This window comes from Ascidia mentula, chromosome 1 (genome assembly GCF_947561715.1).
Source record: "Ascidia mentula chromosome 1, kaAscMent1.1, whole genome shotgun sequence".
NCBI classification, from domain to species: Eukaryota; Metazoa; Chordata; class Ascidiacea; order Phlebobranchia; family Ascidiidae; genus Ascidia; species Ascidia mentula.
Window position 1 is genome coordinate 24502427 of NC_138566.1, and position 15156 is coordinate 24517582.

Sequence of the window (15156 nt, forward strand, 5' to 3'; positions counted from 1 at the left end):
TTTTTCGTTTCTTTCGCTGTACGCGTCTAAAGAATTCACCCCCTTTCGCTATATTGAAATTTGTTGTTGTTGATATTGTTTGTAGTAAGACAGGGGGTCCGAGAAAAAACTGGTTAACAAAATCGGGTCCGCGTCCAAAAACGTTTGGGAAACCCTGAATTGGTGCATATAAAGCACAAGAGATTGTCAAGCAATAAATTCGATGAAAACAGCAGTTCAGCTTGCAGCCAACAGTGGGCGAGAGAATTCCATCTGACGGAGTTGCGGAGCAGGGGATTGCATGCACGAAAGAGGGAATAAAACGAAATAATCATATACCCAAAAAATATTAACTATTTTAACAATAAAAACGATTTTGGATTGAGCTGTGCAAGCACGAAAGCTCGAAAAAATGTCGATGGGGCGATCCTGCGATTCTGCCTATCATGCCATTGCATGTAATATTACTGCGAAATGTCGATGTGTTGCGCGCGAAGTACATTGCGGTACGAATCGTGATGAAAATTATAAAGTAACCATATCACGTTTTTGTGTTTACAAAGGGGAACCACCATACACAGTGCTGATGAAATCGTGTACATAAAAGAATGCCATTGATTTTTAGGCTACATCTGGTAAACGTCGACATGACCATTCTGAGAATTCAATATTAAAAGTTACCAAATTAATAAAAACAGAATTTGTTGGCGACAAATATGGTCACCTAGAGAAAAGAATCGTTGGAAAAAGTATTTTCTAAAAGCGTTATTAGTCATTTGGAGCATTCATGACAAAGGTGCAAATAAAGTTTTTGTCATGGCTTTCCTATCCTCTATATATATATAGTTCTTTTTAATGTCAGGTTTTTGAATTCTGTAAAGCCGTGCATTCATTGCCACTTCAGTTTATTCTGCAAAACAAAAATAATTGCAAACAAATCCACCAATTGATTTATGGTAGTCAGCACTTCATCAATACAATGACATTTTTGCGGTAACATTTATTTACTTGGAAGAATATTTTTATTGCACAACCCCATTCACAAACGTTTGCGAGGACAAGACAATGTCATTTACAAAAATTACAATCATTAGAGCTGAGCCAGCAATGAAATTACTGTGTGGGTGAACCCCCAGTGTTTTGAATACACAGTTTTATAAATGTTGAAATATCTTGATAATACTAGTCGGCACTAACAATAGCAATATCCGTGAAAGTGTCAATCCTGACAATGGTCAATAAACAGTTGGTAGAAGCAGTGTGTAGAAGTAATGTAAATTTTAGATATACTGGACCTACACCAGGTGGTGCTAGAGAGTAACATTACTGGGTGTCATCAGTGCAGCTTGATAAAAAATATTGTGACATGGAGTCCAGTGGTATTACTGGCTTAGCTTGGCCATAGTGGTTGTTTTCTCTGTATGGTTGCATCTAGTTTGGTGTTCAACATGTGACAGACATTTTGTTGAAGCCACAAAATAAAACTCACACTAAGCTGCACAAATGGGCAAAACTGCCTGTTGGTCACATAATTCATATTATTGGCTCTACATTGCTTACATAAAACACATTTTGCTGAAATAAACATGCCAGTATGTTGGTAACAATATTCTGTACAGGGCGACAGGTTTATAAGTTTTTTTTATGGGCATGTGTGATGATTATTCATGTGCCCTAGTCTTAAAGCCATATTTGTATTGCTGGTTTAAAAAATTCCCAACAACTTTGAAAAAAAATTAATTGTCTTTTTTAGGAAGTATTTGATAATTATGTCTCAAGGAATTGATAAAATGTAAGGTGATTCCACTTTCTGTGATTCCTAAAGAAATTTGCATTTTTGTTCTGAACAATAAAACAAAATCAATCTCTTTTGGAGAGGTGTGAAGGTATGTGCATTTAAGTTTTAATAACTGGCGAAAAAGATTGTATGACCAGGGTCTCCTTGTTTAATAATTCCCTTTCAGTAAAAGGTTAAGGTGTCATGACAAGGTCCCTGATAGAATATACATATATGGGGTTTCTACTTCTCAAGATGTTAACTTATTTTATATGGATTTTAGCATCAAGTCATAATATCATCATAATTTGCTTTACCTAATATAAAACAGTTTAGTACAAAACATTGATTTATTGGTGTGTAGATACTATCGTATATGATGTATCAAAATTGCATTCTGGTAGGTGCTTTGTAGTTTAAATGAAGACATTAAATTTTATTAGTCCATTCACAAACTTCTTTGCACTTTAGGAATAGTTTTCAATTACAGTCCTGTGCCTTAGTTGGACAAATTGAGTTGAAGTTTTGTGTTAATGATTGCCGAATAGTCATGACTGGTATGCTTGGCCCGTTTGTGTTTGTACAAGTGAGATGATGTTTAACATCAGCAAAGAGAAAGTTCTTCATACACAGTATAACTCATTTTTTTAATATCCAATATTTTTCGGCATTTACAACCTAGATTTTTCAAATGGGCACCCAAGTTTTTCTTGTTCTGCATTAAAAACAATTAGCACTAATTTGCACTATGTAAAACTTAAAATAATTCATTACTGATGCTGCCATGCATTTTTTTATTGCTACAAGATGCCTCTTAAGGCAATAAAAATGTTTCATCTGCCATTCAAAAGATGCTCCAATGTAAATGTGCAAAAAACATTGCATTCCCATAAACTAAGAAAAACACAAGAGTGAACAACTTTGCTTTGTAAAAACACTTGGTAGTTGTTTCTGTGCTGTTTTGCAATTGGCTGAGCCTGATCACAACATCTAACGTAATGTAAAGTGTGAATGGAGGCATTTTATGCATATCCCCTCTCCTTGCTGATGTCATTTTGGTCATCATGTATAAAATGCAAATCATTCAAAGACTAACAAAACCCAGCCCAGTATGCATTGGTCTGTCACATGTGTTAGATCAATAATCAACTTATATGCGCAAAAGAGCCATAATAATCAATGAGAGCTGCAGACAGGGTGTATACATGCACTATGATTTGGGTGAAAGCCGAGCCGATAGCGCTATTGGGTCCCAAACAGTTGTTTTGGCCATAGTGCGCTCCACGTGGTTCGTCTGTGTTGATTGGTACCTAGTTTGGTACCCAACATATCGACGATTGACCGAAAGGTACCACAAAGTGGAAATCTGTGTGCCTGCTAGTCCACCAGCTAGCACAGTGCCACATCAACAGCTGCACTGATGAGACCTTACAGGTCGAAACAGTGCGTGTATACACCCTGTCTGCAGCTCTCATTTATCATCAACTTGTTCTCTCTCATTGTTGAAAAGCTTACCCATAAACAAACTTTTTAAAACCTCATTTCATCATTAAGCCTGTATAGTATTAAATGAAGAAAAAACATTTGACAATAGTTTATTAACATTGCCCCCTATATGACTAGAAATTTTTTGGGAGGTAACTAGTAAAACGTGTAGAAACTAGGCTAAAAACTGCACCTTTATCAAAACAAGACTTTATCAAGTAAGTGTATGCAACGGTGAAGGTAATCTTCTTGTAATTACTTTGACAACAGTAATGTTTACCTTTTGCACGAAAAAGACAATTTTTTTCATTTCAGAAAGAAGTCACTAGGTCTTACCAAAAAAATATCATTGTCATGGATAAAAGGCCTGTGCGAAATGCAGATGAACAATCCATGTCATGCCAAGTACTGGATAATGATCTTTTCCCACCCAGGATAGCACAAGGATATGATAATGCTGTGCCTCAAAGCGAGAAAATCCTACGAGTGGTTAATCCTGATCCCCAAACTTTTTTTTATGACCAGAGAACAAGCCAAAGTCACTACTTCAATGATGACAATGATTTTACCATTTTCAGGGACCAAAATTTGCCTCCAGACTTTGTTACGGTGAAACACTTTTAATAATTATTCAACAGCTATGTAGCCATTTAATTGAAAATTATTGTTGCTTTTTAAGGATTCAGAATATATTGTAGAATCATTGTTCCAAAGTTCAAAATGTCAAGAGCATCAAATGTATATGTTTGAATCATCTTCTTCAAATGTCCTTAGCAGAGGTTCAGTTGGTTTAGAAACAAACCCAGCAAGTGCGTATTTGCATAAAATATTTTTTACATTTGAAATATTACTTGTCTGTTTCCAGACAAGTTGGTTTAGAAACAAACCCAGCAAGTGCGTATTTGCATAAAATATTTTTTACATTTGAAATATTACTTGTCTGTTTCCAGACAATCACTTGATGATCCTGTTAAAAGAAAAGGTTAAGGAAATGGCCACTATACAACCATCACTTCCATGTTTTACCCAAATAACAGTGGCACCTGTCAATCTTTCTCTGAAAACTAGAATGCAATACTTTGGGCATTTATCAAAACAAGATTTGAGTGGATACAACAATTTTTATCACTTTCACAAAAACATTTTCTTAATTGGGGAAAAGGGAATAGGAAAAACTACTTTGATTAAAAAATTGGCTCTAAGTTTGTTGGAGGAAAATAGGTCTAGAAAAGTATCCTTCTTCTTTTACATTGAAATTAGATATATTGACTTTGCAAGAGAAGTGACTTGTTTGGAGTTCCTACTTTCTACACTGCTACCTGCATGGAAATCCCCTGATGGGGAAGCTGTCAATATAGAAGCAATTCTTTCAGACTTCGATGTGCTTCTGATGGTGGACGGTTTGGATGAAATAGAATTTTCCTATAGTTCAACTGGCGAACTACAACCACTATCAATTCATGCAAAGAATAAGCCTGACGTTTATATTTATCATTTGCTCCATGGGAATTTGCTTCCCTTTGCTAGGAAGATATTTACATCATCTTCAGTCCCACACTGTAATCTTAAACAACCTTTATTTGTTATTGAAATACTTGGCTTAACCGAAAGTTCGCAACAAGAACTGGGAATGCAATTGTGTGCAGAGCGGTACAAGGCAATACATGAGGATCTAATTCAATTTAGCAATTTGTTTGAAACTTGTTTCAATACAACCAACTTTGTACTTAGTCTAAACTATTTATTGAATCGTGAGAAGGAAGTTGGGTTTCGTTCACTTACTCGTATTCTTGCTTTTCCTTGTGCTCAATATTCTCCAAAAGACCTTTGTATTCTGGCAAAACTGGCATGGGTGGCATTTTGTGAGCACAAAAAGTATGTTCTGCTAGAAGATGTAGTTATGGCAGGTCTGAGTAAATTAGCAGCAGAAGGCTTTTTGAAGAACCCAGTTTTTCATAGGGACAATTCAGAAAAACTTGCACTTGACTTAAATTCTGCTTGTTTCTTTACCTTTTACTACCAAGATTTCTTTGCTGCAGTTTATTTGATGCTTATTGCACCAATAGATGAGTTCAAAGAAAAACTAAAAAATCTTCTTGAAAAAAGTTTTGTTGCCAAGTTTGCCTTTGGAATGTGTGACTTGTCAGTTTTTGACGACCTCAAATTTATAAATGCTGACTTGTCTCCTGAAAATTGCCATTATAAAAAGATGTTGCTAAAAGAATTAGCTTTGTCACATTTTAAAAATAGTGACAAGAAGGTTCTGCTTGAAGTCTGTAGGTTCATCAATGAAGCACATGATGAAGAGATGTCTTCTTCTTTGCTCCTCAATATTCCTAATGGAATTGACCTCAGCAATCTCTCACTCACTCCAGCTGATGTGGAAAATGTTTCTCTTTTGCTTCAGAACAAAGATGCCTTATCGGTATAAATTTGGTTTCAGATGTTACACAAATTTTACAAGTTATGAGTAAGCATTCAAATATTTGTTCATGTGTCAAAATGTAGCTTTTTGGCCTAAACTACAAGAGGCACATTTAAAGATGCAATGATCATGTTAATTTCATCCAAAATCTTTGTTATGTTTAGCTCAAGAAAGTGAGTCTATCTGGAATTTACATTGGTGACATGGGGGTACAAAACAGGAAATCACTTTGGGTTAAGTTCAAGGTCAGAATCTCTAGAGGATATTACTGTCTAGTCAAAACTAACTCGCAAAATTAACATTTCCAAGACAGTTTAGCCCCTCCCATGCAATATCACACAGTTAATTGTCCATATGGAGTGTATGACATAAGTCATTTGGTAACATTGATAAGATCAACTCAGGCCGAATACAATTTATTGTAAACAATATTTTTATAATGTATTATGTTCATTGACACCCATTTTGTGGCCTCTGGGGTCATTTGCAAGTTTTTTTTGGCCCTTGATGTAATTTAAGTTTGAGACCCCTGCTTAATAGATATTTCACATGTTTTCCATCTAATGCATGTATTTATTTTGAATAGGTAAAGAAAATCAATCTCTCTCAAAACAAGATCGGAGACGCTGGGGGAATTTTAGTCAGTCGATGCATCCAGAACTTGGAAGAAGTTGATTTGAGTGGATGTGGCCTGACAAGCAAATGTTTGGAAGTGCTTTCACTGAAAATTAAAACTTTGCAAAGTCCTGTAAGATTTTTTTTATCAAACCCTTTCTAACCTTCTTACAAGTTTGGCAAAGTTTTAGGTTCTAAAAAAATTGAAAAAATTTTTTCTTTAAAATACAGATTTAACTTGTAATGTGAAATGTGTGATTTTTTATTTATTATGGTTAGGTGAAGAAAATCAATCTCTCTCAAAACAAGATTGGAGACACTGGAGGGATTTTAGTTGGTCAATGCATCGAGAATTTGGAGGAAGTTGATTTGAGTGGATGTGGCCTGACAAGCAAATGTTTGGAAGTGCTTTCACAGAAAATTAAAACTTTGCAAAGTCCGGTAAGATTTTTTTTAATCAAACCCTTTTTAACCTTCTAACAAGTTTGGCAAAGTTTTACGTTCCAAAAAAATTGAAAAAATTTTTACTTTAAAATAGAGATTTAACTTGTAATCTTATAATGTGTGAATTCGCATTTATTGTGGTTAGGTTAAGAAAATCAATCTCTCTCAAAACAAGATTGGAGAAACTGGAGGGATTTTAGTTGGTCAATGCATCGAGAATTTGGAGGAAGTTGATTTGAGTGGTTGTGGTCTGACAAGCAAATGTTTGGAAGAACTTTCACAGAAAATTGAAGCTTTACAAAGTCCGGTAAGATGTTTACAATAAAAAACAATTGTATCTGCTGTTAATTTCCTTCCTAACAAACTACACTGGAAACCTCTGAAACAAAAAGAAAAACATAAGGAGTTTTTTACCAGTATTTTGCCAGTTTACAAATGTAAATATTGGGGGGGGGGGGGGGGGGGCAGTTTTGATCTAATAGGTCCAATCAGTGCAGCTACAGTGTGACTTACAACGATTTTGGCAGCTAAATATCCAAGCAAGACTTCCACTTTTTCATGAATGCAGTGCCAATCTAGGTGTAACACGTCAGAAACCAACCAAGGCGGAAACACTGATTGTCAAGCAAATACTTAAACCAACATTACCATCAGGCCTCCTTGCCTCTGAAAATGACAAATAGGCAATAGAGCCAGCAATGTTTTTATAGTGAGCTGCAGACCTAGATTGGTATGCAATGGTTAGCGGTGGCTGCATAATCTTTATAAAGTAGACGTCTTGTCGGCTATTTAGCTACTGCAACTGCACTGATGAGACAACCCAGTCTGCAGCTCACTATAAAAACATCATTGGTTTTATTGCTTTTCCATATATTTTAGGATAAAACATTTAAAGACTCGAAATTTAAAATGCACTCAATGTTTATTTAAACTTGACAATTTGTGTTTGCTTGTTTAGATGAAAGGTCTCAATCTGTCTGGAAACCAGATAGGGGATGAGTCAACAGTTTTTATTGGAAAATGCATCCACAATGTTCGAGAAGTTGACCTAGGTGGTTGCGACTTGCACACCAAAAGTGCCAGGGAACTTTATGAAGCAATTGAGTTGTTAAAAACACCTGTAAGATTTTACCATAAGTGCCTGATTATTTTAGTGTATACAGATATTGTTGCTTTATTTAAATTTTACATAAAGAAAACGCAACATTTTCATGCAATAAAACTTTCTTTGGTTATATAGTTTTATAGTTTGTTGGCATATTTGTCCAACAACAAAAACACTGACTCATCCAGTTGGCCTGTAAACCTAATTATGTTAGGGTGATTACCCTTTTTGGTTGGGAGATTGTCCATTTAAAAACATCCAGCACCATGCGATATCACTAATATTTGGTTTATAATCCACATGTCTGTTTGGATATGTGACAATTAGGCATGTGAGCCCAAAATAAGCATGTTTCATAGAAATAAGCACAGTACTATTTTCTAAAATCCTACTTATAAAGATCAGCACAAATCATGAAAATAATGCATGATGTTGATATGTTGTAAGTAAGGTATGCTGGGCAACAACTATATTATTTACATATATTAAGTGCTTGTGTTTTGTTATTGGGATGGTTTGCTTTAATACAAATCTGTTAATAGCTAAAGAAACTGAGTCTCGCTGGAAACAAGATAGGAGATCATGGAGCAGCTTTAATCAGCAGCTGCATTCGAAACATTGAGGATTTAGACCTAAGTGGATGTGATGTGGCATTTATGGGTGCTCAAATTCTGTCTAAAGAAGTACAAGCTTTACCAAAACCAGTATGTCCTGTAATGTGTTATTTTTTTACATGCCATGCTGAAGTCATATGACGTATATAATTTACTTTACTTCATTATAACTTCATGGTAATATGCTTTTGCTGTCAGGACAACTTTTTTTTTGTTAGATGGAAAAACTGAATTTGAATGGAAACAAAATTGGAGAAAAAGGTGTTGAAGTGATTTCCAAAAGCTCTGACAAAATTAGGATATTGATGTTAGATGATTGCTTGGAGCTTGAATGTATTGAAACACAGAGTGGTTCATCACCACATATTTCTGTAAGTAGGTTCCTTATTTTCTGTATGCTTCTGTAAGGGAACAGTTGACTATTATGGATTGTCAGGTTAATAGTCTTCATTTTGTATTACATGAAATTATTTGTATTGTCATCTTCAATATAGAATTACCAAATGAAGGAAAAAACATCGCGACATATTGCGTATCAACCATCGCAACATCTTGTGTATCAACCATCACGACATATTGCGTACACATCAACAAGGCATATATGGCATCGACCATCACCAACTGTTTCTGTAAGTGGTTCTTCATTTTGTGCTAGTGCACAATTTACGTTTTCATATGAATAAATAAACCAAAATGCTTCATTTTAAATAATTTTTTGCTTTTGTTTTGTCAAACTTTTTGTGTTCTTTCTTTTTATTGAGTGCTAGAATAAGCACTACTTTGATGACAATAATAATCACTAATTCTGATTGCAGGTGACCGGGGATCTGGAGTGGGCCACTTCTTCACATCACCATTACCATGCAAAAACATTTAAAAGATATAGGAAACGTCTTGCAATCAGGGACCGCATGGTTAAAAAAGCCTTCTGTTGCCTTGGATTAACTTATTTGTATTATTCAGCTAAAACAATGAAATCTTTAATATAGAAGTACAAGATAAACGAAACATCATCATCATATATTGGGTATCAAGGAGGGCAAGTTAAAGTGATGAATTGTGTTGTTGAAATTCCTTCCCATGCATTCAAGAGAAAAAGACACATCAAGCTGACAGGTTTCTATGGAAATCCACATAAACATGTCAGTAGCGTTGAAAGGTTTTTGTGATTTAAAATATTGATCTCATTCTCATATTTGTTGTAGATAATCAAGTTAAGCTGTATATTATGAGACATCTATTGCAGGGAATGTGACTAGGTTTTACTGATAGTCACAACACTATCTTTTCTGTCTCTCAGAAAGAAATCACACCTTTGTTACAATGTGAACCAAGAGGTTTGAAATTTCGAAAAGATGTTACCATCACTTTACCAACATGTTTTATGTGTGAAGATCCAACACAACTAGTTGTAGTAAGTAAAATTCCAGGAATTAAATACGTACTGAAACACGTGTTTGCGTTTTGATGGGTTTTGCTTTGGCCAGCACGGCCAGGTGGCTACTTACTATCATATGCAACCTGTCGTAACTCATCGCCTTCCTGTGCGACTGACTGTGATCCTACAGTAGACGGCAATATTCTATGAGAAGATCACCTTAAATATGGGTGCCTGACTTTATAACCTTTATGGTTTTATCGGTGCCCATGGCATTTTGTTGCTTTGGTGTATCGTTTATAATTCATTTTTTAAGGTAAGAACAAGTGAAGATGGAATGAACTGGATTGATTATCAAACAATTCCTATTGGAAGCCAACGCAAGATATCATTTAAAGTATCACACTTTACATGGTAAAAGCAGCTTGTTTTAGAATGTTCCCTCAAATAGAAATAGTAATATCATATACGTCAAATCTGTAGGTATGTAGTAGAGCTTGTTGGAAGTTTTTTTGGTTGGGTCCGGGAGAAAAGGGTTATGGGTGGTTTCCCCAATAATGACCCTCCAGACCAAAAGCAAAGACTGTGGAAGTGTCTAATTTATGACAATCTATGGTCAGATCATTCAGGAGAGCAAAATCTTGAACAGTTGTGCTGCTGTAATGTAAAGTATGTGAATATGGAGTGTGCCAGCTCTGCATTATACAATATACTTTAAAATGTGCCAAAATTGCGAGTCAACTGAAAGCAACAACATGACCATAATCAACAATTCTTACTTTCACCGCCAGCTTTCAGCTTTACTCTTTATGCTTGCTTGCTATACATTATGCATTTACATTTTTTCATGTTCATTGATAATTGTAGGGATCTTACAATTTGATTTAATTTTCTGCTTTCATTGCTCTAAAACTGTGAATTATGAACCCTAGTGGATTTTATTGTCAATTCATTTAAATTAACAACAGAACAGGTTAACATGTTTGTTTATATTTTAAGCATGCTGTTTTATTGTAGTTCCAGATAAAGATATTGAATGTCACAATGCTGTATCAAAAGTAGTCCAATTGTAATATTTAAATTTTTAGATCACATCATGAGAATGCAACTTTAAAACTAGAAAATGTGCCTGGAATTGTCAGATTTCAGAACAACAAAAACGAGTTTGATTCTTTTTTTTCTACGCATATGCACCAGTTTCAAACAGTCTTTACATTTGAACCATATGAAGGTTATCAAATGGTTGAAATCAATTTGATTTTACCTGATAAATCATTTAAAGCAAATTTTGGTGTTAAATGTCAAATACTGCCCCAGCCACGACATGAGGTATGGTATATATTTGTGGATGTTGTTTCAGCTAATAAACTGATGGTAACCTACATTACAGGGAGTGCAGCATGTACAAGAGCAAGATGAAGCACCATGTTCTTCAAGTATGTGATAAAGTAGTCAAAAACTAAACCACCTGCTACAGATGTAGTAAATGGGTTTAAAATCAGTGTTACTTACTGGATTTGTGTTACCTTTTACTTTGTTTTTTCCTATGATTACAAAACAATAATAAATTACAAAACGTTTTATCCAGTAACATGCCATCTAGCTAAATGTATTTGACATGGGTAGTTTATTGTTAGTACAAACTAAACATCCAAATGACTCAAGCAATTTTGCCAATTAAAAGTCATGAATAATGCACCCAGTCTTCTCATAATATTTCTGTTTTTGAAGATCGATCAGACAAATTGTTCTCATAACATACAAAGCAATACCCTGCATTCTTTTTTTAGCATTTACCTAACAAAAGCGAACAGTTTGAAACAATTGTCTTCAGAGGGTTGCACCTGGTTTGTTACCCAACATTTAACCTTGCATAGTAAACGCAAAGTGGAACTTTTAATTTTCTATCCGGCTGGCAAGATCGTTGTATAGTCACCTAAGCTGCACCAATAAAACCAACTAGGTTAAAATGGCCTGCAGCTCATCAAAAACATATTTTTTGTTTTTAATACATAAGCACTATACATTTTAACTAACTAATAGATTGTTTAGAAAGTGGTTGCAACATCAACAATTAATTAGTACGTCCAGGTTTAACTGGTCTAGAGTAGAATTTATTAATTTTATTGTCATTGTTTAGGAATTAACATTGGGGGTTCTGATTTGAGAGACTGTCATGTTGGAGGTACAACGCATCATTATCAAGTAAATGTTCAGCCTGGTAGGTTTATTTATGGCTAATTGTTGTTGCAAATATCAAATGTTACATAAACTTTGTTGCACAGGTGCAGTCTTCCAGTTACCTTCCATCAGCACAGGTACATCACCATTTTTATAATGTCTTTGTTCTTATGGCATTAGTCAAAGTAAACCAATTATTCGTTGATAAATATATGTTGTCAGCAAATTAATATTAAAAACCATTAACAAATTTGCTTTGACCACAACTGTTTTATTTCCTGTTTTTAGGTACAGATATTGATTAGTGATTGAATTTAGGCATTTTTAGTTCATTGAAATTCACGCTTTAAGAGCAATAATAAAATTCATGTAAAAGCATTTATCCAGCCTGATGAATTTATTTTGTTTGTTTTAGCAGGTGATCTTCCCCAAATCCAAGCAGGCACAGGTATGACACTGTCTTTATGACTGCATTCTTTATGTTAAAACATCAATGTGGGTTGGTTTTTAAACCTGTTGTCAATTGAAGATGCACCCGAAAACACCGAGGACTGAGAATGGATACTAGGTGCTTGGAAAGTAAAAATATTTGTCAAAATTTTGCCGTTTTCCATTTCTCATAGGTTTTACCTTTTATGCTCCTTTTCATGTTTGTTTGTTCTTATTATTATGCTGTACACCTTGTTGACAATTTCATCATATTTTATTACTTGTGTTTTATAATTATTTTGTGATCAAATTAAAAATGGATATATGTATATATATATATATGCAAATTGTTGTTTGAAACAACTGTTTTTTTTCGCGATATGCAAAATTTTTTGGTACATAAGTGCTTGTTTGTTGAAATTTCATGTTTTATTTCATAATGTATATAAATTGCCTTGTTTTAGTCTATCATAACGTTGGGGTTCTGTAAGTTTTAATTGTTTGTATGGACGTATTGTGGTCACACGCCTCAAACCTTATTTTATGACGCTGGATTCTCTCCATTTGTGGTGACAATTAATGTTAGTCGTAGTAAACCTTAACAGCATACCACAGCACAATTTCAAACTTGTTCGTCATGGCGCTTCTGGTAAGCAAGCAATGATACCAGAACGAAGCAAAACAAATGGTTTACTCCACTTAATCCTATCATGACAGCGACACGTTCTTGTACAAATTGAATTGCTCATATGTTTCTAGTGTATATATGTATATATATGGGTGATTTTATAATTGTAAGTGTGGTATTGAATATCCATTTATGACTGTCCGTCGTCTAGATTAGTGAATGCTCGCGTGTGTTCTGCAAACAACTTCTGCAAAACAAGATTATAATCTGTATTTTATGCCTTTTGTATGGTTGGCAAATGTATGCAAACAAATTGTCAACTATTAAAGGTAATTAGTGGACACGCAAAAAGTAGTAAAGTCCGAGTTAAACAACAGAGACTAACCAAGTAGATCGAGTAAGCAACATACTGTTATATATGCTTGCTTACCATCCAATTCATATGTAAGCAAAAGAGCAATAATAATCATTAAACCGGAGACAGCAGTGCACATTGTTTCGACCTATAATGTTGTGTCGTTATCAAACCTAAATACAAAGTTACGCAGATTGGGCTGCAATCGTTGATCATCCCAACTACACACTTTTTGTTGTGCTTTATATTCTTGATACGATAATATGAATAAGAGTTTGCAATAAAAAAACAATCAGCGGAGTTGCATTCGTTTTCTCTACGGTGATAGGTACTGGCTGAAAATATAGTGTATTAAAAGCTACATAGCCTAATATTTGAAAGTCGTATGATTTCTGGTATGCCAGCTGCTGGTTGGTCGGCCTTAAAAAGTGCGCTTATCAATGGACCACATGCAATGTGACAAAGTGCTGAAGAAATTATATGAAGAAATTTTGAGATTTTTTTAGTTTTCACATCATATTTTGGAAAAATATTTTGTTCATGGTAATTTGGTGCTTACTCAATCAGAAGGTCATAATATTCCAAGCGTTTTTGTTCATGAACATCTGGGTCATGTGTTTGTAACACTTTTTTGGATCAAGTTCGAGGGCACATTGTATTCCTTGTTGAATTTCCACAGAACTCAGTTCATCCAGTCTTTTGCATCTTCTCAGTATTTCAAACTGGAGGAGAACAAATGCCTCGAAGTTTTGGTCGAGTTAGTCACCCTGATGGTCATAGAATTTCTTTTCGCTAATTCCGTTGTAACGATTGGCGAAACCCTTCTTCAAAACAGTTTTTATTAAAATTTTCCACTTTTGGGAAAATTTTCTTTCACAATATATATTGTTGCTTTACCTGGCAGAGAAAGATCCTCACTTAAACAACAAACATGATTGTTTCGCAGAACTTACCTTTATATAACCTCCTTTTTTTTACCGGTGCTCATGCAGTTTTATTGTGTACTATTCACCTGCGTAGTTGTTGTTTTTTGCACAAAATACACATGATGGGGTAATCTTCTATATAACATTGGAACAGTGGCTTCTAACTTTTTAGGCTTTTCCACCCTACAAAATATAAAAAAAGTTCGCGGCACCCATTTAGAAACCAAACAACCTTAAAAGATTGCGTAGATATAACAAACTTTTGCATTACACAGAATATACAAGGAAAAAAGCTAGCAAAGTGCAAATGACACCCCAGGTTGCCGCGGGCCCTTGGAAAACACATGCATTACGGTGAGATTTATTATCATGACCTGTGGGCGTATCATCTTCCGGAAGGTCGCGTAATTGATATCGGTAATTTTGTAGCACCACCAAGTGGTGTTATTAAATATATTGCATAATCGTTAGGTGACATCGTGATCCGAAAATTAGCTTTCGCTTGAAAGTCTTTGTATTAACCTGATTTTTGGACAAGGTGCACGGTGCCGACGTTTGTTTCGACCTGCCCAGTATTGCAGGTATTGTACTACCTCCAGGCACGGCCCACATTCCCCAAAAAATGGGGATTAGAAAAAATATTTATATATAAAAAATAAAATAAAAGTTGGACGGAAAAAAAGGTAACTTACGGGCGCCCGATTGTCAACTTCATATATAGGTATACCTAGAAGAAAACCTGATCGAATTCGTGGCCAGGATATCCTGAAGTCAATCGAGATGCATTACCTGAATAACCCATGGGCACGAAACGC

At 34.9% G+C, this 15156-nt stretch overlaps 1 protein-coding gene across 6 annotated transcripts; it reads left to right on the forward strand.

Annotated features, from left to right (window-relative positions):
- Positions 1 to 1730: 1730 nt before the first annotated feature.
- LOC145892413 (NACHT, LRR and PYD domains-containing protein 14-like) lies at positions 1731 to 13655 on the forward strand. Of its 6 annotated transcripts, none has more exons than XM_082982003.1 (23): positions 1731 to 1865; positions 3557 to 3850; positions 3921 to 4050; positions 4192 to 5666; positions 5831 to 5911; positions 6253 to 6414; positions 6561 to 6722; positions 6871 to 7032; positions 7684 to 7845; positions 8373 to 8534; positions 8663 to 8815; positions 8939 to 9073; positions 9260 to 9358; positions 9434 to 9586; positions 9745 to 9858; positions 10139 to 10236; positions 10306 to 10491; positions 10911 to 11151; positions 11213 to 11258; positions 11963 to 12043; positions 12108 to 12140; positions 12419 to 12451; positions 12515 to 13655. In XM_082982003.1, the coding sequence occupies exons 2-23, from the start codon at positions 3596 to 3598 to the stop codon at positions 12556 to 12558; spliced, it is 4167 nt and encodes a 1388-aa protein (XP_082838129.1). In that variant the 5' UTR covers positions 1731 to 1865; positions 3557 to 3595; the 3' UTR covers positions 12559 to 13655. The 6 variants fall into 6 exon arrangements, with proteins under 6 accessions (XP_082838129.1, XP_082838133.1, XP_082838130.1 ...); XM_082982007.1 differs by having other exon boundaries at positions 12533 to 13655; XM_082982004.1 differs by having other exon boundaries at positions 12422 to 12451.
- Positions 13656 to 15156: the final 1501 nt, after the last annotated feature.